This window comes from Pristiophorus japonicus, chromosome 12 (genome assembly GCF_044704955.1).
Source record: "Pristiophorus japonicus isolate sPriJap1 chromosome 12, sPriJap1.hap1, whole genome shotgun sequence".
NCBI lineage: Eukaryota > Metazoa > Chordata > Chondrichthyes > Pristiophoridae > Pristiophorus > Pristiophorus japonicus.
Genome location: NC_091988.1, coordinates 30,660,476 through 30,687,272, shown reverse-complemented (window position 1 = coordinate 30,687,272; position 26,797 = coordinate 30,660,476). Strand labels below are relative to the sequence as shown.

Below are 26,797 nucleotides of genomic sequence, written 5' to 3'. Positions count from 1 at the left end.
GGTCAGGTAATTGATGGCTTCCTCTTCCTCCTCCTCCTCCACCTCTTCCTCGTCATCTGCATCTTCCTCCTCATCATCAACCACTCTCACCTCAGGTGGGTCTTCTACTACCAGCTGCTGCTGCCTCATGATGGCTAAGTTATGCAGCCATCAGTGAACTGACCAAAATCTCAGGGGAGTATTGCAAGTAGCCTCCGGAATGGTCCAGGCATCGGAAACGCTGCTTCAGGATGCCAATGGTTCTCTCTATTATGCTGCGCATCGCAATGTGCGACATATTGTATTCCCGCTCAAATTCTGTCTGGGTTACGCATAGGCGTGTCATGAGCCAGGTGGCAAAGCCATACCTTTTGTCTCCCAGCAGCCAGCTCTGCCCTTCTGGCTGCTGCTGAAACATGGCAGATATAGCACTCTCACTTAGGATGACAGTATCATGGGTGTTCCCAGGGTATCTCGCATCAACTGCCATGATGCGATGCATGTTGTCACAGACGAGCTGAACATTCACGGAGTAGAAGCCTTTTTTGTTCCTGTACATCTCGGAATCCTGCAAAGGTGCTCGCAAGGCGATCAATACAGCCCTGTACCTTTGGGAAGCCAGCAATCCTGGAGAAGCCCACAGCCTTGTCACGCATTGCCTGGGCGGTCATGGGGAACTTTATGTAGTCATTCCTCTGGGCATATAGTGCAGCAGTCACCTGACGAATGCAGATTATGTGTTGCATCTAGAGAAATGGTGCACACATCCCCAGTTGTGGCCTGGAATGATCCAGATGCATAAAATGAAAGTGCAGCTGTAACCTTTACTTCAACTGACAAAGCAGTCCTCCTGACGCTTATAGGTTGCAGGTCTGCTTTTACTAACTCTCAATTCTCGGTTACAAGTTCTTTGCAGAAACATAGCCTTCTCACACAGTCTGCATCACTCAAGTGCAGGTATGAACACCTGTCTCAATATACCTGACGTGGGTAAGACCTCCTGCCTATCACCCCAAGGACTCTGAGGTTCCTCATGCGATGATGTCTAATCAATCGTCTTCTGCGCAGCTCCATCATGCAGAAGGCTTGCACGAGGTGTGGCATTGTCAATATTGCCCCATAATTAAATTGTAGCTGTGCAAAAAGCTTAAAACAGCAGGACAAAGGACTTAAGCCTTCTTTCCTCTCTCTCTCCCCAAGGTCGACGCCCTAGTATGGACCATATCCTGGTCTACGCATGCGCAATAGGCTTGCTTAGAATGGGAAGCTAGGCATTCAATGAGGACATTTGGGGCAACAAAGTCAAATGCAATTCTTTCATTTTAGATTTTTTTCAAAGCTTCATGATACATATTCTTTGTCTTCTTGACTCCCTCCAAAACTTCGCATAAAACCAGTGGCATCTTTCAATGGCAAAGTAGTAATCTCAGGATTGCTACCAGTGCCACGTGCTAGTCACAGTAGGAATCGCAGGATAGCTCAGATGAATACGTGGCTTGAGGAGTGGTGCAGGAGGGAGGGATTCAAATTCCTGGGACATTGGAACTGGTTCTGGGGAAGGTGGGACCAGTACAAACCGGATGGTCTGCACCTGGACAGGACTGGAACCAATGTCATGGGCTGGGGGAGTGTTTGCTAGTGCTGTTGGGGAGGAGTTAAACTAATATGGCAGGGGGATGGGAACCTCTGCAGGGAGAGAGAGGGAAGTAGAATGGGGGCAGAAGCAAAAGATAGAAAGAAGAAAAGTAAAAGTGGAGAGCAGAGAAACCTAAGGCAAAAAGCAAAAAGGGCCACATTGCAGCAAAACTCTAAAGGGGCAAAGTATGTTAGAAAGACAAGCCTGAAGGCTCTGTGCCTCAAAGTGAGGAGTATTCGGAATAAGGTGGACGAATTAACTGCGCAGATAGCAGTTAACGGGTATGATGTAATTGGCATCACAGAGACATGGCTCCATGGTGACCAAGGCTGGGAACTCAACATCCAGGGGTATTCAACATTTAGGAAGGATAGACAGAAAGGAAAAGGAGGCGGGGTGGCGTTGCTGGTTAAGGAGGAAATTAATGCAATAGTAAGAAAGGACATTAGCTTGGATGATGTGGAATCAGTATGGGTGGAGCTGTGGAATACCAAGGGACAGAAAACGCTAGTGGGAGTTGTGTACAGACCACCAAGCAGTAGTAGTAACGTTGGGAACAGCATCAAACAAGAAATTAGGGATGCATGCAATAAAGGTACAGCAGTTATCATGGGTGACTTTAATCTACATATTGATAGGGCTAACCAAACTGGTAGCAATGCAGTGGAGGAGGATTTCCTGGAGTGTGCTAGGGATGGTTTCCTAGACCAATATGTCGAGGACCCAAGCAGGGAGTTGGCCATCCGAGACTGGGTGATGTGTAATGAGAAAGGACTAATTAGCAATCTTGTTGTGCGAGACCCCTTGGGGAAGAGTGAACATAATATGGTAGAATTCTTTATTAGGATGGAGAGTGACACAGTTAATTCAGAAACTAGTGTCCTGAACTTAAGGAAAGGTAACTTCGATGGTTTGAGGCGTGAATTGGCTAGAATAGACAGACAAATGACACTTCAAGGGTTGACGGTGGATAGGCAATGGCAAACATTTAAAGATCATGTGGATGAACTCCAGCAATTGTACATCCCTGTCTGGAGTAAAAATAAAACGGGGAAGGTGGCTCAACTGTGGCTAACAAGGGAAATTAGGGATAGTGTTAAATCCAAGGAAGAGGCATAAAAATTGTCCAGAAAAAGCAGCAGACCTGAGGACTGGGAGAAATTTAGAATTCAGCAGAGGAGGACAAAGGGTTTAATTAAGAGGGGGAAAATAGAGTACGAGAAGAAGCTTGCTGGGAACATAAAAACTGACTGCAAAAGCTTCTATCGATATGTGAAGAGAAAAAGATTAGTGAAGACAAACGTAGGTCCCTTGCAGTCGGAGTCAGGTGAATTTATAATGGGGAACAAAGAAATGGCAGACCAATTTGGTTCTGTCTGCACGAAGGAAGACACAAATAACCTTCCAGGAGTATGAGGGGACCGAGGGTCTAGTGAGAAGGAGGAACTGAAGGATATTCTTATTAGGCGGGAAATTGTGTTCGGGAAATTGATGGGATTGAAGGCCGATAAATCCCCGGGGCCTGATAGTCTGCATCCAAGAGTACTTAAGGAAGTGGTCCTAGAAATAGTGGATGCATTGATGATCATTTTCTAACAGTCTATCAACTCTGGATCAGTTCCTATGGACTGGAGGGTAGCTAATGGAACACCACTTTTTAAAAAGGGAGGGAGAGAGAAAATGGGTAATTATAGATCGGTTAGCCTGACATCAGTAATGGAGAAAATGTTGGAATCAATTATTAAAGATGAAATAGCAGCGCATTTGGAAAGCAGTGACAGGATCGGTCATAGAAACATAGAAAATAGGTGCAGGAGTAGGCCATTCAGCCCTTCGAGCCTGCACTGCCATTCAATGAGTTCATGGCTGAACATGCAACTTCAGTACCCCATTCCTGCTTTCTCGCCATACCCCTTGATCCCCCTAGTAGTAAGGACTACATCTAACTCCTTTTTGAATATATTTAGTGAATTGTCCTCAACAACTTTCTGTGGTAGAGAATTCCACAGGTTCACCACTCTCTGGGTGAAGAAGTTTCTCCTCATCTCAGTCCTAAATGGCTTACCCCTTATCCTTAGACTGTGACCCCTGGTTCTGGACTTCCCCATCATCGGGAACATTCTTCCTGCATCTAACCTGTCGAAACCCGTCAGAATTTTAAACGTTTCTATGAGGTCCCCTCTCGTTCTTCTGAACTCCAGTGAATAAAAGCACAGTTGATCCAGTCTTTCTTGATATGTCAGTCCCGCCATCCCGGGAATCAGTCTGGTGAACCTTCGCTGCACTCCCTCAATAGCAAGAATGTCCTTCCTCAAGTTAGGAGACCAAAACTGTACACAATACTCCAGGTGTGGCCTCACCAAGGCTCTGTACAACTGTCGCAACACCTCCCTGCCCCTGTACTCAAACCCCCTCGCTGTGAAGGCCAACATGCCATTTGCTTTCTTAACCGCCTGCTGTACCTGCATGCCAACCTTCAATGACTGATATACCATGACACCCAGGTCTCATTGCACCTTCCCTTTTCCTAATCTGTCACCATTCAAATAATAGTCTGTCTCTCTGTTTTTACCACCAAAGTGGATAACCTCACATTTATCCACATTATACTTCATCTGCCATGCATTTGCCCACTCACCTAACCTATCCAAGTCACTCTGCAGCCTCATAGCATCCTCCTCACAGCTCACACTGCCACCCAACTTAGTGTCATCCGCAAATTTGGAGATTCTACATTTAATCCCCTCGTCTAAATCATTAATGTACAATGTAAACAGCTGGGGCCCCAGCACAGAACCTTGCGGTACCCCACTAGTCACTGCCTGCCATTCTGAAAAGTACCCATTTACTCCTACTCTTTGCTTCCTGTCTGACAACCAGTTCTCAATCCACGTCAGCACACTACCCCCAATCCCATGTGCTTTAACTTTGCACATTAATCTCTTGTGTGGGACCTTGTCGAAAGCCTTCTGAAAGTCCAAATACACCACATCAACTGGTTCTCCCTTGTCCACTCTACTGGAAACATCATCAAAAAATTCCAGAAGATTTGTCAAGCATGATTTCCCTTTCACAAATCCATGCTGACTTGGACCTATCATGTCACCTCTTTCCAAATGCACTGCTATGACATCCTTAATAATTGATTCCATCATTTTACCCACTACTGGTGTCAGGCTGACTGGTCTATAATTCCCTGTTTTCTCTCTCCCTCCTTTTTTAAAAAGTGGGGTTACATTGGCTATCCTCCACTCCATAGGAACTGATCCAGAGTCAATGGAATGTTGGAAAATAGTCATCCTCTATTTCCAAGGCCACCTCCTTAAGTACTCTGGGATGCAGACCATCAGGCCCTGGGGATTTATCGGCCTTCAATCCCATCAATTTCCCCAACACAATTTCCAGACTAATAAGGATTTCCCTCAGTTCCTCCTTCTTACTAGGCCCTCTGACCCGGTCAGCCTGACATCGAGGGGGTAAAATGATGGAATCAATTATTAAGGATGTCATAGTAGCGCATTTGGAAAGAGGTGACATGATAGGTCCAAGTCAGCATGGATTTATGAAAGGGAAATCATGCTTGACAAATCTTCTGGAATTTTTTGAAGATGTAACTAATAGAGTGGACAAGGGAGAGCCAGTGGATGTGGTGTATTTGGACTTTCAAAAGGCTTTTGACAAGGTCCCACACAAGAGATTGCTGTGCAAAATCAAAGCACATGGTATTGGGGGTAATATACTGACGTGGATAGAGAACTGGTTGGCAGACAGGAAGCAGAGAGTCGGGATAAACGGGTCCTTTTCAAAATGGCAGGCAGTGACTAGTGGAGTGCCACAGGGCTCAGTGCTGGGACCCCAGCTCTTTACAATATACATCAATGATTTGGATGAAGGAATTGTGTGTAATATCTCCAAGTTTGCAGATGACACTAAACTGAGTGACGGTGTGAGCTGTGAGGGGGATGCTAAGAGGCTGCAGGGTGACTTAGACAGGTTAGGTGAGTGGGCAAATGCATGGCAGATGCAGTATAATGTGGTTAAATGTGAGGTTATCCACTTTGGGGGCAAAAACGCAAAGACAGAATATTATCTGAATGGTGGCAGATTAGAAAAAGGGGAGGTGCAACGAGACCTGGGTGTCATGGTTCATCAGTCATTGAAAGTTGGCATACAGGTACAGCAGGCGGTAAAGAAGGGAAATGGTATGTTGGCCTTCATAGCGAGGGGATTTGAGTGTAGGAGCAGGGAGATCTTACTAAAGTTGTACAGGGCCTTGGTGAGGCCTCACCTGGATTATTGTGTTCAGTTTTGGTCTCCTAATCTGAGGAAGGACGTTCTTGCTATTGAGGGAGTGCAGCGAAGGTTCACCAGACTGATTCCCGGGATGGCGGGACTGACATATGAGGAGAGACTGGATCAACTGGGCCTTTATACACTGGAGTTCAGAAGGATGAGAGGGGATCTCATAGAAATTTACAAGATTCTGACGGGACTGGACAGATGTGGGAAGAATGTGGGAAGAATGTTCCCGATGATGGGGAAGTCCAGAACCAGGAGACATAGTCTTAGGATAAGGGGTAGGCCATTTAGGACTGAGATGAGGAGAAACTTCTTCACTCAGAGAGTTGTTAACCTGTGGAATTCCCTGCCGCAGAGAGTTGTTGATGCCAGTTCATTGGATATATTCAAGAGGGAGTTAGATATGGCCCCTTATGGCTAAGGGGATCAAGGGGTATGGAGAGAAAGCAGGAAAGGGGTACTGAAGGAATGATCAGCCATGATCTTATTGAATGGCAGTGCAGGCTCGAAGGGCCGAATGACCTACTCCTGCACCTATTTTCTATGTTTCTATGTTTCTATGTTTCTGTGTCGATTTTTTGAATGTGCGCTGGTTTTTCTTAAGTGCCCAGAAGGTTTTTTCAGAGTGGTCACATACACTGTCCTAGGAAAAATGTAAGTTGGCCAAACTTGCTTAAATGTGAAAAATTGGCGCAGACATCAGGTTACGCCCACTGTAAAAAAAAATACTAACTTAAAAAAAAATCGTAACTAACTGAGTTATGCTAGCGCAGAAACTTTGAAGAAACTGGGAGATTTTAATTTACGCCAAAAAAGTGACGCACGCCAAAAAAACGGTGCAGGTAACTGGGGAAAATTGAGCCCTCCAACTGGTGAGTGTACAGACAATGTTTCGGTGCGTAGTATACATACAGTGACCATCTTTACATTGTGTAAATAAAACCATACAATGTTTTCACATTTGTAAGAAAACAAAATTGGAAAAGTAACTATCAGAAATTACACTTATAAAACTGCACTGATGCTCTTGAAACCAAAAGAGAAAATGCTGTAAATACTCCAGGTCAGTAAGCATCTATGGAAAGAAGAGGTATATTAACATTTCAGGTGCAGAATATTCGGCAGAACAGCAGTTAAAAAGAAACAGGTGAAAGGGGCGGGGAGGGGGTTGAACGGAAACACACACACCTCAAGGTAGCGCTTGGGACAGAAGCAAAATGTTGAGCAAAGCGGTAACCTCATCTACATTTGATCTCCCCCAATGTAGAGATTGTATACTAGTTTGGAGGAAGTACACACAAATTATTGTCTCCCCGGAAGAATTGTTTAGGGCACTAGACATTGATGTGGGAGGAGGGAGTGGGCAGGTATTGGATTTCCTGCACTTGCACAGGGAGGTTCCAGAGAAAGAGAGTAGGTGGTAAATGTGGTAGAAGCGTGAACAGGGGTGCCATGACGGGAACAGTCCCTTTCGGAATGGGGGAGGTAGGGGAAAATGTGCATGACAATGGGATCATGTTGGAGTTGATACAAATGGCAGAGGATGAACTGGCGAATGTGGAGGCTGGTTGCTTAGAAAGTATGAACTCCATTGCAGTGGTGGGGAGGGGAGGGACAGAAGCACGGGACATGGTTGAGGGTCCCATTTACCAAATTGGAGGGTAATCCTCCACTAAGGAGTAAAATATATTTCAGATGCTCTGGTGTGGAAGGTGGCATTAGCAGAGTAGATGCAATGGTGACAGAGAAACTGAGAGAAAGGATTGGAGTTCTTGCAGGAAGCGAGGTGCAAGAAATATAATCCAGAGAGCTGTGGCAGTCAGTGGGCTTATAATAGGTGTCGGTGGAAAGCCCACCCACAGAGATGGAGAGAGCGAGAGAGAGAGAGAAGGGAATAGTCAGAGACAGTAATGGATGGGTGGAAATTTGAAGCATAGTTAATGAAATTCTCCAGATCAGCGTCAGAGCAGGAAGCAACACTGACACCATCATCAATGTAATGGAAACATAGGTCAGGGAGGGTATATGAGTATGGCTGGAACAAAAAGTGTTCAGCATACTCCAGAAAAAGACAGACATGGCTCAGACCCATGTAGGTTCCACAGTCACATGTGTTATTGGAGTGGAATTAAAGGAAATGTTGTTCAAGGTGAGAACAAGTTCAGCCTGGTGGTGGCGAGTGTTGTTGGATGGGGAATGGGTTGGGAAGCTGTTTAAGGAAGAAACAGAGAGCCCGCAGACTGTCCATCGTGAGAAGTGTAAGCATGTCAGTTGTCATTGAATGTTTCTGAGCGCTTCCGCACCCGACCAAACTGCTCCCAGACTGCTACCAGTATTATTTACCAACTTACTGACAGCACATTGATATTATAGAACCATTTCCGAAGCAGATTGTTGGTGCTCTGAATTCACCCCAGTTGCACTCAGTAGCAACACAATAACTGAATATGCACAAAATCAAAATTCTAGTTACCCAAAAGTCGCAAATATGACACAGATTATGGCCTTAACCTGGGCTCTCAGGCTACCTGGCCAGAAAAAATGGTTGCATTTGATGTCAAGCAACACCAGGGGCAGCCATTTATGATTGCCCCTGGTGTTGCTTTGTCTTCATCATCATCATCATCATCATCATCATCATCATCATCATCATCATCATCATAAGCAGTCCCTCGAAATGAGGATGACTTGCTTCCACCCCAAAAAGGGATGAGTTGACAGGTGTTTCAATGAAGGACCTAATATTCCAGGTCCCGAACTACATGTTGAAGGGTGGAAGATGCCTGTGCGTGGATTTTTTTAACCTGTGGTGGCCGTTGCACACCAGCCACCACACGGGCTTGACAGAGCTAGGTCTTGGTCCAGTGGCAAGGGTTAACCAAAATGACTGGAGACCAGCTCTGCTGCATGGACCTAGTGCACACACATATCGCAGTGTGGGCTGGCCCGTGCTGCCCCTGGGCCCTCACCTCTTCTGGGCCCCGAACTCACGCCTCTCCCTGGGCCCCGATCACATCGCTCCACGATCACTCGCCGCTCCTGTGCTCCAACCTTGCATCTCCTGCTGTACCTGCCCACGCTCCAATCAGCAACCTGGATTATGGTGACGTGCAATCCAGTCGCCCTCTTCACAGCCGTCGCTCTCCAGCATGTGCTGTACCTTCAAGTGGTATGTTCCTTTGAAGGCCCCGACCTGCTGATGGTCCTTGCAGGTCGGGGCTGCCGCACCGAATGCCGGGTCGGGCCACACCCTCCTCCTTCAGGGGTCCTAAAACAAACCTATCCCAAGAATTTCCTTTAGAAACAAATAATTTTGTGCCAATCTGGGAACTGCATTATAAGCAGAGAATAATGTCATTTTTTTACCTTCTCTTACTGCAATCGAATAGAATAAAGCCACCTGCCGCTCCATATCCCAATAAGCTCAAAAAAGGCCACAGTAGTGAGTTCACTGCCATTCCTCGTGTCAGCTGTAAAATTCAGATTGTCAATAATATATAACACTAAACAAAGGAACATTGCGGAAATGTCATTAGTAACAGCTGTATACAATGATTTCAAGTTTTAGCAGTTTTTATTAGAACTTTGTTTTATTTTATTTGTGTAAGCAGTATTTTGTGTCCACTATTTACAGATTTCCACCCATGCTCTCCATTGCAATATGTGCCGTTTGCTTCTGAGCACTAACTTTATAATAGCACAGTTAGAAAAAAATACAAGCTTTTGAAGTTCAAACTCACTTCTTTAACTGCAGTTAAATGCACAAAACCAATATGTGTAACACTGGATTGTCAGCAGAGTTTATTTTGAAAGCTTGCACATTGCTCTGTTGAGCCAGTTGCAAACAGTCATTTCCTTTCATTCTTACATCATTTCCTCTCTGTTTTCCCTCGATTGTTTTACTGTTTCCTTGGCCGTGGATTCTATGCTTGCATAGCAATAAAAATATTTGTGCCCTTGGCTTCATATACTAGCGAATGGTTGCATTTCCCTAACATCTGTTTTAAGGTGAAAGAATTATCTCTGAAATCCAAGGCGATTTTTTTGTACTTTACTGCTAAAAACGAGTTAGGGATTTTTCTAAGGTTAGCTTTGGAAGGAACGCCAATATTGTTTGTGGAATCAATACATTTGGACATCCGTGTGCTAGGGCTCACTCAGTGGCCAGCCTACCTGCTTTTCCCTGATCACTTCATGAGGCTTTGAGGGATTGTAGAAGCACGGAAAGGTGGCATTTATCTAAAATGGAATGAGACAGGCAACACCAATCAAAAGATGTGAGAGATTACAGCATATCAAACACAAAATGAGAGTCGCCATTTCAAGTACTGTACCAGCATGGATTCTAGAGTCGGAATTTTGCCAGTGCTCAGAGGACGGGATGGGTGGCAGGTTAGCTGTTAAATTTTAAATGATTCCCAGCGCGTCGGGACTCCGCTATCAACCCGCCACCACGCTACTTTCCCAGTTGTCGGGTCTGTCAAAGATGAACAGATCTGACACGCAGCGGCAGGGGAGGAAATTTAGCTGATTAAGATCTTGTTAAGAGGCTATTAAAGTCAATTTTGAGCTGAACTTACCATTTTACCAGGTTTTCCACAAGGTTCCCGCTGCTCGGGGATCACATGGGGTAAGGACATCGGGAGTTGTGTGACCATAAATTAATTTCTTTCCTTGACAGCTGCAAATGAGCTATAAAAGCTTCCGTTTCACAACCGTTCACTTTCCAAGATCAAAAGCTCTTGCTGACTGCATTTGGAAGGCACATTGAGCTTTATGGTTGCAAATGTTTGGAGCAATCTCTCTATCCAGTGTCACCTCATTGAAACAACCTCTCACCATTGACAAATCGCTTCAGTCATCTCAAGTTCACCTGCCGTCTATTACATCAGCATTGGTGCCCTTGAAACTAGCTCACCTTGACCCTCAGCATCCCACCGCATGTCAGCCCCAACATATCAGCACCCGACCACATTGCTGCCAGGGATGGCCTCACCATGGCCAGATTTACTTCATGCGACGTTGTACACCCATATGGCTGCCACATGAAACACCAGGTTGACACCACCCCACACCAGCTCAATAAAGCATGCCCACAATGCCCAAGCCATTCCTTTCACACTCATCAGCATTGCGGGGATACTGTTATGTCTCACCATTCACTGCAACCCACTAAGCAACTTCCAAAGATGCCCACAAATCTGTCCAAGAACACAAAGTGTTGAAAATAAAGATTTCAGTATTTGACAACACATCAACAGAAACTTTACATGAACATTGCTGAAAACACCCAAGTGCCTACCCTTGTGTGTTGTTAGTTGGTATGTTTGCACTAGGATGAGGGTGAGTGTGAGAGGTGGCTAGTGAGATGGGGAAGTGATAAAGTAGATAGAGAGAGATGGGTGGAGGTGCAAAGTAAGTTGGTGTGAGTAAGGATGTGCGGGAGCTGGGTAGGGAAGGCAGAATGATGGGGATGTGATGAGTGGCACAGCAGGATGAGGTTGAGTGTGGCTTTGCAGTAACGTTTCGTGATCTACTGAGAACATTGAAAGGTTTGCGTCGCTGCAGTCTGGTTCTCCTGACGACATCCCTGCTTGTGCCCTCCTGTGCAATGTGGAACCAGGCTGCATTGGTCACCTGGGGAGGTTTCTTCCGCCCACTGGAAGAGAAGAGAACCTCCCTGCTTGCTGTGGCTCTCTCTATGAGCATATTGAGGGAGTCATGAGAGAGCTTGGGTGCAGTCGTGCACCTCTGTGCAGTGCGTGTCAATGTTTGTTGCACCTCAATGCTGTAGAACACTGATAGCACAACTGTCAAAATAAATTTGCACATGGTCCCTTTTTAGGGAACCAGCTGATGATGCGTCGTCAAATGAGTCATCAGACCCGCTTCCTTTTAATTGGCCGGGATCTCACTGGATGGGTTAACAAGCCTGATCGTGGGAGGCCGGAATGTAGGCAGGAGTGGAGTCGGACCCCGCCATTGACGTCGCCCACCTTGGTAGGCGAAATCACGGCCTAGGACTTTACATCAATCACAGATACAGTACGGTACTTTGAACTTTCCTAAAGGCTGTGTGTTTGTAGTTCTATCGTTAGGAAAATAGGGAGAGGAATGAGTCAATTTCAAAAATGAAAACATTTCTGAAAAAGATCGGGCAACTTTGGGCTGCATTGAAAGTTATCTTCAATTTTGCTTCTTAACCAGATGAAACTTAGGATTGCCAAATCCCCATTGACAAATGTCCTCCTTCAGCTGGGAAGATTCGAGTGTCAGAGGCTCCAGTCGTGCAATTCTGTGACTGACTGACAAATGCTCTCATGTGCGATGCAGCTGGTTCTGACACTCTTCGCTTTTCTCCATCAGAAAAAATAATGTGCACGTACATCATTTAACAGTCTGATACAGAATCAGCAAGGCTTGACAGTGACACTAAGTTTACAATTCATGGCCGAGCTTTTGAGTCCAGTAATGCCCTGGTAAAACCGGGCTACATGATCATACAGGGAACCTCCATTGTTTGCCGGAAGGCAGAGCGCTTTCCATTGTGTAATGGAAATGGTATAAAATCAAGAATTCACAAATTATAGTCCCACATGGATGGTACAGCAAAGCTCTAGCCTCAAGAATGAAGATAATTAAAAAACAAATAACAATTTGAACTTCATCTTTTTGGTGCTTGAGGTTAATTTCTGTGAGAAAGGAGGAAATTGGTGTTCAGAGCCATGCTGGCAGAAGACATCTCATGCAAGGCTTTGTCCCAGGAAATTCTGGTAGATAATTAGAACATGGATGATGGACGGTCCACCAATCAGCTTCATTCAAATTGAAATGAAACAAATCTGTTGCACTTTACAGAATAATTAAGACTCCTGCAATGGTTCAGCTGGTTGAGGAAGTTCGTTCGTACTTTGAGCCATAGGGGTCAAGTTTTGGCTGCGCCTAGAACGGCGCAGCCCCGCGAGCCACGCCTGATTTCAGCGCTCAAAACCGCACCGAAAACTTACCTCGATATTCTCCACTCCCTCAGGTCGATCCAGGCCCCCAGCGTGGCGCAGCACAAGCTGTGGGGGGGGGGGGGGCGGAGCCAGGTCCCTGCGCTGAAAACAGTGCCGGGACCTCTGCACATGCGCGCTACAGTGGGCGTGCATGTGCAGTAGCTCCAGGTGCCCGAAACTGTGAGGGAGGGGCCTGAAGCACGCCGCCCCTAGCCCTGGCCGAATGGGCTCACTGGGGCGGCGAAGATCAGGCTGCACCTCCCTCCTCTTCAGCTCCTGCTCTGGCTGTGGGCTCCAGCTTCCTCCCCTGTTCAGCTCACGCTCCCTCTGGCTCTCTCACACCACCCGCCCCCCCCCCCGCAGCTCCCGCTCCGCTGCCCGCTCTTGCCGCTCCCCCCCCCCCAGCTCCCGCTCCCGCTCCGCTCCGGCTCCGCTCCCTCTTCCTTTGGCGGGGCCCGCCCGCCCGGCATCTTGCTGGGGGCGGGCCCCGCCCGAAGTCTTCGGCCCGGCTTCTTCACGTCGGCTGGGCCCGTTCAGCCTCCTCGCTCTCCTCCCCCCCCTCCCTCTTCTCGCCCTCCCTCCTCTCCCCCTCCTCCCTCTTCTCGCCCTCCCTCCTCCCTCTCCTCTCCCCCTTCCTCCCTCTCCTCTCCTCCCTCCTCTCGCCTCTTCCCCGCATCCCCTCCCCTCCCTCACTCTCCTCTCCCTCTCCCTTTCCTCTCCTCCCTCCCTCCCTCTCCCCTCCTCCTCCCCCCCACCTCCTCCTCCTCCACCCCCCCCTCGCTGTCAGAAACACATAGACACTGACAGACAGAGAGAGAGAGACACACACTGACAGACAGAGACAGAGAGAGACACACTGCGGGGAGCTCCAACCCAGCACGCTGTTGGAGGGCTCCCGGTGCTGCAGTTGGTGAGTAGAAACTTAATTTTTATTTATTGATTTTTTTAATTTTTAAATTTTATTTTTATTTTTTTGATTGATTTATTGGTTGATTTATTGATTTATTGATTTATTTATCATTTATTATTGATGGCTCTTTATTTGTAAAAGTGATGTGTTTCATGTTTGTAAATTTCCCTTTCTCTCCCCCGCCACCTCCCTCCCCGCCATCTCTCTACCCTACGCCTGATTTGTAACCTACGCCTGATTTTCTAAGTGTAGGCAAGGTTTTTCTGAGCGTACAAAAATCTACACTTACTCCATTCTAAGTAGTTTGGAGTAAGTTTTCGCTGCCTAAACTTTCAAAACAGGTGTAAGTGGCCAGACATGCCCCCTTTTGAAGAAAAAAAATCTGTTCCAAAATGAAACTGTTCTAACTGACTAGAACTGGAGCAAACTAAATGGCGAGAATTGCAATTTCTAAGATATTCCATTCTAAACCAGTTGCTCCAAAAAAATAGGAGCAACTCAGGCCGAAACTTGACCCCTGTATAAACCAGGAGAGTCCCAGGTGCTGTGATCTCAACCAGGATAGCAGCAGGGCTCCCACAATTGCCTTCAGTGCCTCTGGGTGAAGGGAGAAAGAAAATTGAGCAGAGCTCCCCAGCATCGCTAGCCAGAGACTAATAAGTACATAAGAAATCGGAACAGGAGTAGGAGATCGGAAGCCTTCAAAGGGAAGGTTGGGGGAGATGGGAAGGGTTGGGGCAGATGTCCGATCGCAGGGGGTTGGCGAGGCAGGGACGCTGGATCCAGCAGGTAAGCGGAAAGGCACTTACCTCCTGGGTCCAGCAGTCCTCGCCTCCCCGAGGTCTGGGAGAGCCAGTCGCCCAGAGTTAAATTTAAAATGGAGATTCAGAATGAGGCACACAGCCTCATTGTAATATTTAATGTGCGAACTCACCTCCTGGGAGCAGGTAGGCCACTTGCCCCCCCCCTGCCCCCCCCCCACCCTCTCCCCACCCCCGCATCCCGTCTCCGTTAAAACCGCAAGTGGGCAGGTTGGAGGTGGGTTGGCAGATAATCATTTACTTTAACCAGGATTTGTTTAACAGACTTTACCTGTCCAAAATGCTGAAGATATTTCATCACACAAGCAGGCCTGTTGTAGTCTTCTCGCCAGCCGTGACAGTCCACTAACCGATCAGCAAAAACCCCATGGCGACCAAAAGTAAAAGAGCACTAAAGGAATTAGATAATCTATAAGAATTGGCATTTTTTACCTAACGTTGTAAATATCATATCCACCAATTACTTATGTATGAACAGTACCTGTAAATTTTCAGTATACATTATGTTTTTACATGTTGTTCCAGATTAGAGTTCCTTTTCAATAGCCCTTTCTAAAAACATTGTTGGTACAGTAGATAAGAGTTTCATTGTAAACTCTTTTCACATTTATCTTTGCACATTTCATATTTGAAGAACTACCTTCATCTTAAACAGTGCATAAAGCAGCAGAATGCAATGACAAGGCTGTACAGTAGATGACTCCAGTGACCCTTTAACTTTGAGGCCAGGGTTGGTATCCTGCCCAGGCAGTTACCATCAAGATCTATCCTCTGGCTAGTTGTAAAAGTCTTACATGAAATGAGTTAGTCAAAATCCAGTCCCTAGCGCTCATGTGCACCAAACTAAACTGTTTAGTTTGGAAAGTAGAAAATTCAGACAGGTACTACAGAGGTGCTCCCATTGAATTGGTTAAAAGCAAACTTTGGGCACATCACCCACTCCCCACTGGCCGGCAAAAAGAAACTGTGAGCTGCTGTCACATCCCTACTTCCTACCGATTGGCTGGCTGCCTGAGAGAAACAAATCGTCAGACCTGTGACCCCTCTCCCCACTGCCAATCTCTGACCTGTGATCCCTCTCCCCACTGCCAATCTCTGACCTGTGACCCCTCTCCCCACTGCCAATCTCTGACCCCCTCTCCCCACTGCCAATCTCTGACCTGTGACCGCTCTTCTCACTGCCAATCTCTGACCTGTGACCCCTCTCCCCACTGCCAATCTCTGACCTATGACCCATCTCCCCACTGCCAATCTTGGACCCCCTCTCCCCACTGCCAATCTCTGACCTATGACCCCTCTCCCCACTGCCAATCTTGGACCCCCTCTCCCCACTGCCAATCTCTGACCTGTGGCCCCTCTTCCCACTACAAATCTCTGACCTATGACCCCTCTCCCCACTGCCAATCTCGGACTCCCTCTCCCCATTGCCAATCTCTGACCTGTGGCCCCTCTCCTCACTGATTGGCCCCACAGTCTGGTACCAGATCTCCCGGTTCTACTTGAAACACAGCAACATCTACCCCACTGCTCCCTCTTCCCAGCTTCAAAATAAAACCATGGTTCCATTCCCAGTTATGCTGCCAACAGTTAAAAAGAAATGTTAAAACTCTGTTCCTAATCTGGGCTCTTCCCAGCATTGTGTCTCCATTAATCTTAAAAAACGAATTTCCTATTGCAAGCTATTTAAGAGTAAAACTGCAGCCCTGCTCCACTTTGTTCTTCCTGCTGGGGAAAAAAATTAGCTTAACAAAGCTTCTATTGTAAAACAACGCATCCTCTGACTCACCGTAACCAATGATAAGAACTCAACCGATAATAAATCTTGAATTTGGCACTCCTTTTCTACCCTTATCAAACTTACTTCCTGTGGCACAATTTTTAAGACGTGCTTTTTATGCCAATATTTATAATGGCAAAATCATATGTCAATGTTCATATTAACGGCAAATTTCTATTTGCTTGTTACACTCTACTTGCTGGCCTCCCACCACTAGATGATGAGGTGCCACAAATCAAACAGGCCCATCTGTCATTTTATTTTTTTCACCCAATTTTCATATGTTTTAAACCGGGGTTTTATTTTTTTCTATCAATTTTCAGGGCCCGAGACCGCAACCAATAAATGCCTGCTCAAACTCAGGCCTCAGGCCACAAGTTAGCTGCTCCTCACCTGCAAGATTCTCTTTCCTCAGTAGTAACTGGGCTGACACTGAGCCCACCCATTCCACCCATTCCAGGCCACTGGTTTGGTGTTGCGGATGCCTTTTTCCCCAACCCTTAGTTTCATATTGTAATGTTAGCTAGTCACGTGATGTTCACAAGACTTAAAAAAACCCCAGTCAGTTGGGTCTAGGTCATCCATGATGAGGTATGCAGTTGTGAGCCGAGTGGATGAACTGGTAATGTGTAGTGTGATTGTTAAACCTTTGTTAATAAATCAACTAGTTCTTCTTTATGGTTAGGCCTTAAATCTACCAGCTCAGGTCTCATGTTTCCCACATCATGACCTATGACTTTGCAACCTCTGATTTGCACCCCTACTTACCTGCACCCCCTCTGTTCCCTCTAAGCTTCCCTCTGAGTGACTGATCTTTATGCTCACTGGGCCAGCACCAAAGTCAAACAACTTACTGGCACTGAAAGTGCTTATACTATGTAAGTATATGGTGGTAACTCAATGCGCCTGATCAAAATAAGGTGGTGCTTTTGTTTTTATCTCAGAAATATTAAAAGGTGCTTTTAGCTTTTTTTTTTATCATCATCATCACAGTCCCTTGAAATCGAGGAAGACTTGCTTCCATTCAAAGTGAGTTCTCAAGTGACTGAACAGTCCAATGCGGGAATTACAGTCTCTGTCACAGGTGGGGCAGACAGTGGTTGAAGGAAAGGGTGGGTGGGACTCGTTTGCCGCACGCTCCTTCCGCTGCCTGCGTTTGTTTTTTGCATGCTCTCGGCGACGAGATTTGAGGTGCTCAGCGCCCTCCCGGATGCTCTTCCTCCACTTTGGGCGGTCTTTGGCCAGGGACTCCCAGGTGTTGGCGGGGATGTTGCATTTTATCAAGGTGGCTTTGAGGGTGGAGTTGAAACGTTTCCTCTGCTCACCTGGGGCTCGCTTGCTGTGTCAGAGCTCCGAGTAGAGCGCTTGCTTAGTGGGTCTCGTGTCGGGCATGCGGACGATGTGGCCCGCCCAACGGAGCTGGTTGAGCGTGGTCAGTGCTTCAATGCTGGGAATGTTGGCCTGAGCGAGAACACTGACGTTGGTGCGTCTATCCTCCCAGTGGATTTGCAGGATCTTGCAGAGGCAGCGCTGGTGGTACTTCTCCAGCATTTTGAGATGTCTGCTGTATATAGTCCACGTCTCTGAGCCATATAGGAGGGCGGATATTACTACTGCCCTGTAGACCATAAACTTGGTGCCAGATTTGAGGCCCTGGTCTTCAAACACTCTCTTCCTCAGGCGACCAAAGGCTGCGCTGGCACACTGGAGGCGGTGTTGGACCTCGTCATCGATGTCTGCCCTTGCTGATAGTAGGCTCCGGAGGTATGGAAAATGGTCCACATTGTCCAAAGCTGCTCCGTGGATTTTGGTGACTTGGGGGCAGTACTGTTTGGTGGGGTCAGGTTGGTGGAGGATCTTTGTCTTATGGATGTTTAGTGTAAGGCTAAACATAACTTTCATGTCTGTGTAGACAATGAAATCAGCCATGGGGAGATGTGCATTTAACACTTCAAATGCCTAAACAAACTAAATATTAAAATGGCTTTTAGCTTTTTAACTTTTTTTTGACATCTGCTACAAGAGAACCATTTACATGGTCACGGAGAGGATGAAACAGCATATCCTGGCTCACCATGAGCAATACCTTGAGAGATCTGCTACAATATAATATATATGCAAGTAGATTTAACGTTTTGTTTTGCAATCAGTAATTGAGATCAGGGATTTAAATCCTGCTGCTGTACCAGTTCCCTGCACCCCTCCCCTCATGTTTTCATTCCTCCCCTCCTTGGTGTAAATCTCCAGTGACAGATGGGACTTACATGCCCAAGAGTCGTTAAACTTGCTGACCCTGGAATTTGGGATGGGGTCAACATTGGAGCTAGTCATCGGATGGAAGTCCCATCCTGCCACACTACTGGCAGAAGAGTGAGCTGCCAGGAATTTCAGGACTTATATATTCTCTTTGTTTTTTTCATTTCTCTGTTCGGCAACATTCTGAAGATCATTGTTCATTCTTCTCACCTGCTGACAGTTTACCAAAGCTTGTTCATTCTCCATTATTATAGCCATCCCTCTGGAACCATCAGATAGGTGAATAGTAACCTGGTGACAGCAAAGAGCTTCCACTTAGACAGGAACAAGATATCTTGCAGAGTTAATTCTCTTGCTCCTACGTATTTCAGGATTGTTTCCTATTTTCATTGGGGTTGTGTTATTGTGGATCTAATTTGAAAGGAAAGCTTCAATTAACTAATTTACCATCAACATGCCCCGCCCTCTAAAACACACACCCTATATTGTATATGGCTTCACTTAATTGGGACAAATTCTTTGGTCAATTAGTGGAGCTATTTTTATCTCCCCAAGTTAGTTTTTTCGGGAAGCAACAGTTAAACTGTTTTAAACAATGCCCAAACAAGCCTCCTGCAGAATAACTGGATTTCATTTTTTTATATAGAAGGAAACAGACACGGGGATCACTTTGTCTATTGCCTGAATTGTTACTTTCCTCATTAACGTGTGTTCTAATGCATCACTACATCAGTTTAGCAGAAGAATTGAAGAAGAAGAAGAAGGATCATAGAAGACAGGTTTTTTTTCTCAATTATTTTGCAATTCATTAACAATTAAATAACAGGAGTAAACGGAGACATTAAATATGTTATTACTTTCATTCAAATAATGGATCTATATAAAGTTGGTGAATTTAAATCTGAACTTGTCATTCTTACCTTGATCTGAACACAAGGAGAAAATATGTCTCCCCCAGAGTTGCAACTGCCCTGAGGCTGCAGCCAGGTTCCAAACACAGTGCAGTTTCCGTCCATGAAATTTAAAACTATTGTAGGAGCAAAAAAATGGAAATTGTTAAATCAAAACATAATCTTAACAATGGATCTTTATATCACAAGGCACGCTTTGGACAGCATGACGTTGGTGGACAACGTATTATATTGCCCCTCCCTGCCTGCCATGGTGGCAGTGTCGCTCTTATCACCAAATATCACCTTGGTCGCTCCCCCTTCTCCTCCTATGGGCACCTCATCTTGTTTCACCCCTCTCGCTTCTCCTTTAAAATCCTCATTCTCTGTCGCCTCCCAAGCTTTTCATCAAGATATCCTCACTCCTTTCCTCCTTCAGCCTCTGCAATGAGCAACTCCTCATCCTCGGTGATGTCAACCTCCATTTCAACTCCCCTTGTCCTCTCTCATCTGATTTCACTGTCCTCCCTTAATTTCTTCATCCATATAAACTCTCAACCATATTATTGCAGCTACTGTCCTGCTCGCACCCTACCTCTGCCTTTGATGCCCTTAGCCCCCAGGACAACCATTACTCTCTCCCACCCTGGTCATTCCCTCTGGTACAGCCCCCATCATCACTCCCTCATGTTCAAGTGGCATAAACTTGAATGGGAGCACAACTGGTTCCACTATCCATCACCAGATCTGGTTCGACCACATCAAGCACCATCGGGTCCTACTCTCTGTCAAACTGCTCACCACTCCAGGATCATCCATGAATCCAAAGATGACCCCGGCTTCTTTCCTCCATCTCCTAAACCTTTCTCCTGTGCCCCTTCCACCCTCACCCCCAATGTGCAAGAAGCACATGGTTGAGACCATCCATTCAGCTGACCATGCTGCATCCTCCCTTCCCCTTGCTCACCAATAACAAACTTCCCTGCTGCCCTAGCCCTGAATATGCATCTTTCCCCAGTTTATCTCCTATCTTCCCTCATACCCTCACCAAGCTTATTTTGTCCAGGAAACCCACTTCCTGCTCTTTTAACACCGTTCCCAGTAAACCGCTAGCCACCTAACTTCCCTTCCCAGCCCCCCATGCTATCTGACATTGTAACTAGAAACATAGAAAATAGGTGCAGGAGTAGCCATTCAGCCCTTCGAGCCTGCACCATCATTCAATAAGATCATGGCTGAACATTCACCACAGTAACCCTTTTCTGCTTTCTCTCCATACCCCTTGATCCCTTTAGCCGTAAGGGCCATATCTAAATCCCTCTTGAATATATCCAATGAACTGGCATCAATAACTCTGCGGTAGGGAATTCCACAGGTTAACAACTCTCTGAGTGAAGAAGTTTCTCCTCATCTCAGTCCTAAATGGCTTACCCTTTATCCTTAGACTATGTCCCCTGGTTCTGGACTTCCCCAACATCAGGAACATTCTTCCTGCATCTACCCTGTCTAGTCCCGTCGTTTCTGAGATCCCCTCTCATCCTTCTAAATTCCAGTGAATACAGGCTCAGTCGATCCAGTCTCTCCTCATATGTCAGTCCTGCCATCCCAAGAATCAGTCTGGTGAACCTTCACTGCACTCCCTCAACAGCAAGAATGTCCTTCCTAAGGTTAGGAGACCAAAACTGAACACAATATTCCAGGTGAGGCCTCACTAAGGCCCTGTACAACTGCAGTAAGACCTCCCTACTCCTATACTCAAATCCTCTAGCTATGAAGGCCAACATACCATTTGCCTCCTTCTCCGCCTGCTGTACCTGCATGCCTAATTTCAATGACTGATGTACCATGACACTCAGGTCTTGTTGCACCTCCCCTTTTCCTAATCTGCCGCCATTCAGATAATATTCTGCCTTCATGGTTTTGCCCCCAAAGTGTATAATCTTACATTTATCCACATTATACTGCATCTGCCATGCGTTTGCCCACTCACCTCACAGCTCACACCGCCACCCAGTTTAGTGTCATCTGCAAACTTGGAGATATTACACTCAATTCCTTTATCCAAATCATTAATGTATATTGTAAATAGCTGGGGTCCCAGCACTAAGCCTTGCGGCACCTCACTAGTCACTGCCTGCCATTCTGAAAATGACCCGTTTATTCTGACTCTCTGCTTCCTGTCTGCCAACCAGTTCTTTATCCACGTCAGTACATTACCCCCAATACCATGTACTTTAATGTTGCACACCAATCTCTTGTATAGGACCTTGTCAAAAGCCTTTTCAAAGTCCAAATACACCACATCTGCTGGTTCTCCCTTGTCCACTCTACCAGTTACATCCTCAAAAAAATTCCAGAAGATTTGTCAAGTAGGATTTCCCTTTCATAAATCCATGCTGACTTGGACCAATCCCGTCACTGTTTTCCAAATGTGCTGCTATTTCATCTTTAATAATTGATTTCAGCATTTTCCCCACTACTGATGTCAGGCTAACCGGTCTATCATTACCCATTTTCTCTCTCCCTCCTTTCTTAAAAAGTGGTGTTACATTAGCTACCCTCCAGTCCATAAGAACTGATCCAGAGTCGATAGACTGTTGGAAAATGATCACCAATGCATCCACTATTTCTAGGGCCACTTCCTTAAGTACTCTGGGATGCAGACTATCAGGCCCCGGGGATTTATCGGCCTTCAATCCCTTCAATTTCCCTAACACAATTTCCCACCTAATAAGAATTTCCTTCAGTTCCTCCTTCTCACTAGACCCTTGGTCCCCTAGTATTTCCAGAAGGTTATTTGTGTCTTCCTTCGTGAAGACAAAACCAAAGTATTTGTTTAACTAGTCCGCCATTTCTTTGATCCCCATTATAAATTCACCTGAATCTGACTGCAAGGGACCTATGTTTATTTTCACTAATCTTTTTCTCTTCACATGGCTATAGAAGCATTTGCAGTCAGTTTTTATGTTCCCAGCAAGCTTCCTCTCATACTCTATTTTCCCCCTCCTAATTAAACCCTTTGTCCTCCTCTGCTGTATTATAAAATTCTCCCAGTCCTCAGGTTTGCTGCTTTTTCTGGCCAATTTATATGCCTCTTCCTTGGCTTTAACACTATCCTTAATTTCCCTGGTTAGCCATGGTTGAGCCACCTTCCCCGTTTTATTTTTACTCCAGACAGGGATGTACAATTGTTGAAGTTCATCCATGTGATGTTTGAATGTTTGCCATTGCCTATCCACCGTCAACCATTTAAGTATCACTCGACAGTCTATTCTAGTCAATTCACGTCTCATACCATCAAAGTTACCTTTCCTTAATTTCAGGACCCTAGTCTCTGAATTAATTGTGTCACTCTCCATCTTAATAAAGAATTCTACCATATTATGGTCACCCTTCCCCAAAGGGCCTCGCACAACAAGATTGCTAATTAGTCCTTTCTCATTACACATCACCCAATCTAGGATGGCCAGCCCTCTAGTTGGTTCCTCGACATAGTGGTCTCTTTCCTCAGGTACTGTCCCCACTTCCTCCAATTCTGGCCTCTTTCAAATCCCACACTCCTTTTGCCTGCCATTGGTGTACTTGCCTTCAGCTGTCTAGGCCGTAAGCTCTTTAATTCCCTTTCTAAACCTCTGCCTCGCCACCTCTTTCTCTTCCTTTAATACCCTCATTTAAAACCTACTTTGACCAGGCTCTTTGGTCCACCCACCTAATATAGTTTTTGAGCTTTGTACCAATTATTGTCTGATTACCCTTCTGTGAAGCACTTAAGGATGTTTTCCTATGTCAAAGAGGCTACATAAATACAGGTTGTTGTAAGAAGAAGGGGAAATATTAAATGTAACAGTAATTCTACCTTTACTGATACAATCAGGTTAAATCACCCCTGAGATTCTGACTCTAATATCACTCCAAGTTGAAAATTAAACCCAATATATCTCCTGGAGCATATTTTTTTAAAATTACATTTTACTGTATCAGGCTTTATTCTTTAATTTTAAACAAAGCTGCTGCATCCTTACCCTTGTGAAATGGTTTCAATATGTAAATACCAAATAGAATTAAAAGTAACCAAAGTATCAGGATCACAGGGGCAAGGAAGACCAACGGGCACTTTAGTTTATCAGCAATCTCTTCTCGCCTGAGATCCACAGCAGACATGTTTCTTCTCCTCTGTGCCCTTCTCTTTGCTTTCTCAGTTCTGGATCGTCCAAAAACAGTCGCTGGCTGCCGAGTTGTATTTGCCTCCTCCCCATTACTGTTGCTTGGGCAAACTGGGCTGGGGAACTGCAAACTAGTAACGAACATTGTGAGAGGAATTTGAAATCATAAATACTATGTTAGTTTTAGATTGGTTTCTGGAAGGTTAAAAGGAATTGTTTGAAAACTGTCCTTGGTCAAAGGCTAATTTCTTGGTCATGTAAAGCTTGTTGACATGATTTCTTGTACCAAGATAGTTGCAACATCAAATTGCCTCAAGCAACTGAAACAGACCTACAAGGAAAAGACAAAAAGGAATAAATTAAAACGTGCAAGAGATGCACTAATGGGCCATAATTTGCTGTCAAAATAATGGCAAGGCTAATGGAACTCCCCCGTTACTTTATGCACAAATGCTGCAGCAACTTCTGGCGATGGCAGAGCCGAGGTTAAACGCAGAAATCCAAAAGTTGTCTGAGATGTGCCGCTCCGCGGTTAGCTTTGCAAAAACAACATCTCACTGTCTCACTCACCAGTGAAATGCTTTGAATGGTTGAGGTTGCTGTTTTCGCTCAGTAGATACGAACTAAACGCGTCACAGAAAGGTTAGTCTTGTCCATTTCATGCCAAGTCATCATCATCATAGGCAGTCCCTCGAAATCGAGGAAGACATGCTTCCACTCCAAAAATGAGTTCTTAATCCACGAGGGTCCTGACGTTCCAGGTCCCGTAACTTCATATTGAAGGGTGGAAGATGCCTGTGCATGAGTTCTTTTAACGTAGAGTGGCCGTTGCACACTGGCTACCGCACGGGCTTAGCTAAGCAAGGTCTTGGTCCAGTGGCAAAGGGGGTCCAAAACGACTTGAGACCAGGCACTGCTGTATGAGCCTAGTTGCCTAGAGCGAGATGTGGGCCGTAAGCTTGGCGCTGAGTAGCGCCCTTCGGTGAGATGGTAGGTGGTCCGATGCTAGGCTGGGGGCAGGCATTGGGTCCATTTTGTAGGGTGGATGTCAAGGTGTTCAGAGTGGAGAGTGGAGAGGTCAAGGTGTTCAGTCGATGACACTAAGCTGGGTGGCGGTGTGAGCTGTGAGGAGGACGCTAAAAGGCTGCAGGGTGACTTGGACCGATTAGGTGAGTGGGCAAATGCATGGCAGATGCAGTATAATGTGCATAAATGTGAGGTTATTCACTTTGGGGGCAAAAACACGAAGGCAGAATATTATCTGAATGGCGGCAGATTAGGAAAAGGGGAGGTGCAACGAGACCTGGGTGTCATGGTTCATCAGTCATTGAAAGTTGGCATGCAGGTACAGCAGGCGGTGAAGAAGGCAAATGGTATGTTGGCCTTCATAGCTAGGGGATTTGAGTATAGGAGCAGGGAGGTCTTACTGCAGTTGTACAGGGCCTTAGTGAGGCCTCACCTGGAATATTGTGTTCAGTTTTGGTCTCCTAATCTGACGGGACATTCTTGCTATTGAGGGAGTGCAGCGAAGGTTCACCAGACTGATGGCGGGACTGACATATGAGGAGAGACTGGATCAACTGGGCCTTTATTTACTGGAGTTTAGAAGGATGAGAGGGGATCTCATAGAAACTTACAAGATTCTGATGGAACTGGACAGGTTAGATGTGGGAAGAATGTTCCCGATGTTGGAGTAGTCCAGAACCAGGGGACACAGTCTTAGGTTAAGGGGTAGGCCATTTAGGACTGAGATGAGGAGAAACTTCTTCACTCAGAGAGTTGTTAACCTGTGGAATTCCCTACCGCAGAGAGTTGTTGATGCCAGTTCACTGGATATATTCAAGAGGGAGTTAGATATGGCCCTTATGACTAAAGGGATCAAGGGGTATGGAGAGAAAGCAGGAAAGGGGTACTGAGCTGAATGATCAGCCATGATCTTATTGAATGGTGGTGCAGGTTCGAACGGCCGATGTTCTATGTTTCTATGTTTCTATGAGTGGAGGGAGGAGAGATCAAGGTGTTCAGAGTGGAGGAGAGGTCAAGGTGTTCAGAGTGGAGGGAGGAGAGGTCAGAATGGTCACAGCTGTTGTGTTCACCGCGTGCTGGAGGAGCGAGCCCAGGACATTGTCGGTGGATGAAGGAAGGCCAGGGACATCGCTGGAGGAAAGGAGGCCCCGAGGGAAGGCTCGCACTTGAGGTAGGCCCAAACCTGTTCTTGAAGTTGGTTGAAGGTTCAGCATCGCCAGAGGAAGGGAGGCCTGGACGTCCACTCACTGCCTGAGTGACTGCCTTTCCCGACCGCTCTTATCCTAGTGCGTATATCCGTAGTGCGTCCGAACCTAACGAACACTCATTTAGGCTCTAGCAAGTATTCAAAAAATTACCACTTTACCCCAATGATCTGACTGCTCAGGTCGTCAGCTTGGAAATCCTGCCGACTACTCCATCTGTTGAGGTAACATCTCAAAGGCAGTATAATCTAACTGGCACTATTTTGAGGGGGGGTGCAAGAGCAGAGGGACCTTGGGATGCATATTCACAAATTTTTGAAAGTGCAACAGTAAGTTGGTAAGGTGGTTCAGAACCTCTTGTGGAATGAAAATCCAAATACACCACATCCACTGGATCCCCCTTATCTATTCTGCTAGTTCCAACCAAGATGTTAGCTAAACTCAACTGCAACTACACAGTTCAAAGAAGTCATCACTCCCATCCAGTTTGTGATCAATATTAGTCTTCCTGGCCTTGCATTACTTTGCTTCAGATTGGCAACTCCTTCTGAGAATGCCTGGGCAAGAACCTTTTTTGAAAGCCTGTCGTCCCCATTTTGGGAAGGAGCTGTGCATCATAATGATAGTTATAACAGAGAGATATTCTGATGCAAATCACATGTTAAGTAGTTGGGGAAATTATGTCCGTATTTTGGGGCAAGGATTCTTTTTTTGAAAGCTGTATAAAATTTTAAAATGCCTCATAGGAGTGGGAATTACTGCAATCACTGGCAGCTTGTAATGCAAAAGAAGCTATATAACTTGCACAACTGTAAACATTTAAAGGTAAAATTCTAA

At 45.9% G+C, this 26,797-nt stretch overlaps 1 protein-coding gene across 2 annotated transcripts in view; it reads right to left on the bottom strand.

Moving 5' to 3' along the window:
• The window catches only part of LOC139276710 (uncharacterized), a 46,054-nt gene extending 22,116 nt beyond the window's left edge, over positions 1–23,938 (bottom strand). Inside the window, exons 1-5 of one of the 2 annotated variants that reach the window (XM_070894693.1) lie at positions 23,589–23,938; positions 19,597–19,703; positions 14,915–15,034; positions 10,088–10,153; positions 9,281–9,384 (exon numbers count right to left, since the gene is read on the bottom strand). In XM_070894693.1, the coding sequence (XP_070750794.1) occupies positions 9,281–9,384; positions 10,088–10,153; positions 14,915–15,034; positions 19,597–19,703; positions 23,589–23,874 (683 nt within the window). In that variant the 5' untranslated portion in view covers positions 23,875–23,938. The remainder of the gene's footprint in view (positions 1–9,280; positions 9,385–10,087; positions 10,154–14,914; positions 15,035–19,596; positions 19,704–23,588) is intronic. The other variant, XM_070894694.1, reaches the window with a different exon arrangement.
• Positions 23,939–26,797: the final 2,859 nt, after the last annotated feature.